Source organism: Penaeus vannamei, chromosome 10, assembly GCF_042767895.1.
Source record: "Penaeus vannamei isolate JL-2024 chromosome 10, ASM4276789v1, whole genome shotgun sequence".
Taxonomy (NCBI): domain Eukaryota; kingdom Metazoa; phylum Arthropoda; class Malacostraca; order Decapoda; family Penaeidae; genus Penaeus; species Penaeus vannamei.
In genome coordinates, this window is record NC_091558.1 from 5,469,141 (window position 1) to 5,474,140 (window position 5,000).

Genomic DNA, 5,000 nt, shown 5'->3' on the forward strand with positions numbered 1-5,000 from the left:
GAACATATTAATACACATATACACCCATTAATCCATCCATCCATCCATCCATCCGTCCGTCCATACACACACACACACACACACACACACACACACACACACACACACACACACACACACACACACACACACACACACACACACACACACACACACACACACACACACACACACACTCACTCACTCACTCACTCACTTACTCACTCACTCACACACACATATACAATCACACACACACACACACACACACACACACACACACACACACACACACACACACACACACACACACACACACACACACACACACACACACACACATGCTATCATACCCATTCTATACAAGACTACCAATGCTTGGAACAAACATCATATTGCTAACCGACCAAAACAATATAACCCGCAAAAACATCAGTCAATACCAGAAAATATATTGAGACTCGACCTCGCTGAGCCGTCGACTGTCAACAAAGACAGAGGACCTAGGTGGTAGACACGCAAAAGTGTTTATTTGAAAAAAAGTAAAGAAAAAGTGTAGGTATACGTGATTTTCGATATATACCGTACGTATGATGGTTGTATGTGATATCCTTTATGTGAAAGGTTGGAGAGAATAGTAACTTCATGTCTTTATCGCCTCATGTGCAGGAGTAGAGACATTTGCTACTCTAATTTTGTTGCAGTAATTGGCGGTGTGCTAGAGAAATATATATGTATTACTGACAGTTAATGTCTGCTACAACAGGTGGAGTGAGAGAGAGAGAGAGGCTCCAACCCTTTCTTTGTACTCAATGGTTGTCAACTGTCTACTATGAGGGTAATATATGATACAGTTTCATGCATATATATATTGTAAGGTAAACAGCACAAGATGTTGTAAGACTAGTTGGTAATTCTTTACAGTATAGACACTTGCCAGAGACTAAGTCCCCAACTCCATGGCACAAAATTTACTAATCAATTTAAGTTGCTGTGACGGGGTGTGCCCAAGAGAGGGTTGATAGGCGGCTCTGCCCCCAATACCCTCTGGAAAACATTGTCTTCGCTTCGATATGCACAGCAAGATAGAGCTGATACTCAGGAGCACCGAGTGGACTTTGGCTGAGAGCGATGCTTTCCATGATTTTTTTCCTTTATTTGCAGTGTTACTGCTTGTGTCTGCAAGTTATTTCTTGTACTGCAACTTTTTGTCCTCTACAAGAATATCATATTCAATTTGCCATAACTTATTGTGCCCATACTGTAAAGATTAGCCAACTAGTGAATTATGAGACGGTTTCCCTGTTATTTACAGTTTCACATAGCCAATAATTTTCTGATGTGCTGTATGGTTGATGTATGTAGTGCCTTGATTAATATTGTCCCTTGTTCCCATGGCAAATATCTTATTATAGTTATGCCTACCCCCTCATCCCAAACAATCTTGGGAGACCTGCAGGTAACTGCGTGTAAAGTCTTTCAATGCACTTTTTGTATCACCAGGAAGGCAGATCAAAAAACCATTGATTGAATCCTATTACTGCTATTAGGTAACAGTAATAGAGTAATAGTGTGGTATAGCTTGACTCTTTATTATTAAAAAAGTATAAGGCACAGGAGTACATAGTGTAAGGTAATGCACATTGGGCAGGGTGTTGAGCAGTGCCAACTCCAGCCCAGGCCAGAGGGGCCATGGACTGGCTGGTAGGGATTTTAGGTCAACGGCTGACATGACCGCGCTTTTTCTTGTGATGGTACTTTTATCAAACACCTGGAGGGCAGACATGGCATGGGTGTATGGCACAAGGGAATACAATATTTTGGAAGCCATGATTTTCTATAAAATTATGTTTATATGGCCACCTTACTAGTATAGCCTAGCCTAATGGAACACAACCTCTTTTAAAGTGTATATTATGCAGTTTCATGCTCCCTCTCCCAAAAACCCCAATTTCCTACAGGTTCCCCAAGATTGTTGAGGGTGAGGGGTAGGCATAACTCAAAAACTAGATATTTGCAATGGGAAAAAGGTATGAAATCAATCAAAGCATTTCATATATCAACAAAAAGACATAAAGCCCATCAGGATATTGTTGGTTTGGGTAAAACTGTAAATTGTCCCGGCTTTCTTCTGTAAAACAGCAAGATTCACTCTGAGCGGTCCTGAACAAGGAGTCACAAGATTACAAGATAGACATTAGCTTACAAACTTCTTATCTTCTTCCTCTTCTTATTAGTCCTCTACTTCATCTTATTTTTCATCTTCTCATAAGCAATGAGATTCAGATTCACCCAAATTTTTAAATAATTGTTCTGAATAGGCCCATGTAATGTGACATTAGCCTTTATGGTTTGCATTCTCAGGTTAGCAAACCCTTATCAGATGTTATTGAGAGGGTAAGGATTGCTTTCATATCTACAGATGAATTAATAGTGAGCCAGTCTTGAATCGAGGCTCTTTCTGCCAAAGACAGCTGACAGCTCTTTCGAAATTCTGTGCACCGGCGTATATTTCCCATCATTAATGTCACTGTTGTGTTTTAACTTACAGGTATTGAGTATTTGAAAAACTGGCTTGGCATATATCAAATTTGGTCCTTGTGTTCATATCTGGGTGACAGGGATCACCAATTCAAGTATGGCAAGTGAGGTCAACAAACTGTTATGTTTGATGGATTTTTTTTATCTTTGTCAGAATGCTAAGTTTGGAGACCACACTAGCATTAGAGAGAAATTATTGAATATGTTAACTAAGATTATCTCATTTTGAATATGCATATTGGTGATAATTAGAATTTTTTTTAATATGTTTGACCATGACCAGTGTGTCCAATTTGATATTTAATAAGGAATTAGTTATATTATAAAATAATGTGATCATGTCTGATTTCCCCCTTCCTTGAAATAGCAGGAAAATATCTTTTTCCTTCTAATACTATTGATATTGATAATCTTATTATTCTTATTAATGTTATGATTATTAAATTGTTATTAAAATATTAATAACATTAAAGACACTAAAATAATACAGAAGCTTTCCAAAAATCAAGGGAAAAGGTAAACAGGTGAGATAGGTTTGACTAATCATTGACTCCTTGCTGACTAAGCACTTGAAGAGCCATATTTTTGTAAAAGCAATAAATTAACTTAAATTACTGTAGGCATGGCGTGTCTTCTTGCCATCCAGACTGATGGGGTTAAAGAAGAAGAAAAATAGTAAAGTGGTTTAAAGAAATAACAAATATTGTATGTAAGTTCTAAAAAAAATGAAACATTAGAGAACAAGAATTTTGAGTGGCAGCAGATTGGAATATTAAAAGAGAAGGCAAATCAGAGTACTGCAGGACTGGGATGAGTTGTCAGTTTTTCTTCCAAGTTTCAATGAGGTATAAATAGTATTCTTTCTCAAATAACAGTAATGTATTTTGCTTATATTTTCCTAGTAGCTTTGCTTATCTTCTGATAGTGTGGACATTTTACATTTTTTCCCCCAAACTAATGAGTTTCAGTATTTTCTTTCCATTTTTTAGGTGCTATCTTTATCATACTTGATAGAGGATTATTTCTTATTGTCATTCTTCTCCTTCTATGTCATGTAATTTCTTTATTTCTGATGCTAATAGATGTTATGATGAATGATAATTAAGCATTTCAAGCTATTTGCAACTCTTACAGTCAGTCATATTGTTAAAATATGTTCAACAAAGTTAAAATTATAGTTATAGGAATAGTGTTCAGTAGTACTGATAAATTCATTATTATTGATTGATAATAAATTATATTTCTTGCACTTAAACATCATCAAGAGCTTTATATCCACCAACTACATGAAAATGAATGCTCTCTGTAACAGGAAATTTACGCTCATAAAGATATATTCACAATGTACCGTACCCGACTCGTGTGATGCTTTCTGTTTCGATTTGTTTGAATCCGCATTTGATTAAGCTAAAAAGAATTATGCTATTAATTTGGGCTAAAAAACATGATGTGTTAGCTACCGATTTTCTACAATGAGATGGAAAATTTAAGAAATATGCATAAATTTTTTTGTGCCATAAAGGTCATTGTCATAACAAAGCCATTTTCTTGTGCCCATGAATTATCAGTAATGCTTCAAATACTCTATTTTCATGCTTGTACAAGTCATCTAAGAAATCAGCTTTACCCTTCTTTTTACAGAATGGTTGTTAGACCTGCTTTCCATGCCAAGCTGTTAGAAGACACAACTTTAAAGTGTTGTTAAGATCAAAATATATTTTACTGCATCATCATTAATCTGGTAAGGAAACGTGTATTTTTCAGCAGATTCTTTGAATTTGTAACTTCAAATGTTTTGCAAAGATATAGTATTGAAGTATGTTTAACTTATTTCTTATAGCAAAGACAAGAAATTATATCTCCATGGAACAAGAACAAGGAGTTATGCGAGAACACTTGGAGAGCGACAGCAGCAGCTACTTGGTTATTGACATGAATTCCAGAGAAAGAAGTAGCATTTGCATAGATGAAGAGAATGCAGTGTACATTAAGCAAGAGGATGATATAGAGATAAAGGAGGAAAATTCATTTGATTTTGAGGAAAATGAAGTTTTACATACAGACTGGAATCCTTTAGATGATGGCCAGAGTGTGACTGAAGGATTTTCCCTCAAACGCTCTCCTTTATTGAGCATAGTAGATAAAACCCGCTTTTGTAATGAATGTGGAAAGACATTCTGTAGTAAAAATGCATTGGTCATTCACATGAGAATACATTCTGGAGAGAAACCTTTCAGATGCGAGGTGTGTGCTAAAGCTTTTTCTAGTAATGGGCATCTTCTACGGCACCTCAAGGTACATACAGGAGAAAAACCATATACATGTGACATATGTAATGAGAAATTTGGTCGAAAAGAAAATGTTGTAATACACATGAGACGTCATACAGGAGAAAGGCCTTATGATTGTGATATGTGTGGCCGGAAGTTTGCTCAAAAAAGTGCTCTTGTGAGCCATAAAAAAATGCATACAGGAGAGAA

At 36.2% G+C, this 5,000-nt stretch overlaps 1 protein-coding gene across 12 annotated transcripts in view; it reads left to right on the forward strand.

Annotated features, from left to right (window-relative positions):
- Window positions 1-338: 338 nt before the first annotated feature.
- LOC113812594 (gastrula zinc finger protein XlCGF57.1) overlaps window positions 339-5,000 on the forward strand; it is a 5,199-nt gene continuing 537 nt past the window's right edge. The window contains exons 1-4 of one of the 12 annotated variants that reach the window (XM_070126260.1): window positions 339-489; window positions 746-817; window positions 4,162-4,261; window positions 4,338-5,000. The exon at window positions 4,338-5,000 is cut by the window's right edge and continues 537 nt beyond it. In XM_070126260.1, coding sequence (XP_069982361.1) covers window positions 4,339-5,000 — 662 coding nt within the window. In that variant the 5' untranslated portion in view covers window positions 339-489; window positions 746-817; window positions 4,162-4,261; window position 4,338. Of the gene's footprint in view, window positions 564-745; window positions 818-4,161; window positions 4,262-4,337 lie in introns of all 12 variants that reach the window. The other 11 variants (XM_070126257.1, XM_070126258.1, XM_070126259.1 and 8 more) reach the window with 11 other exon arrangements.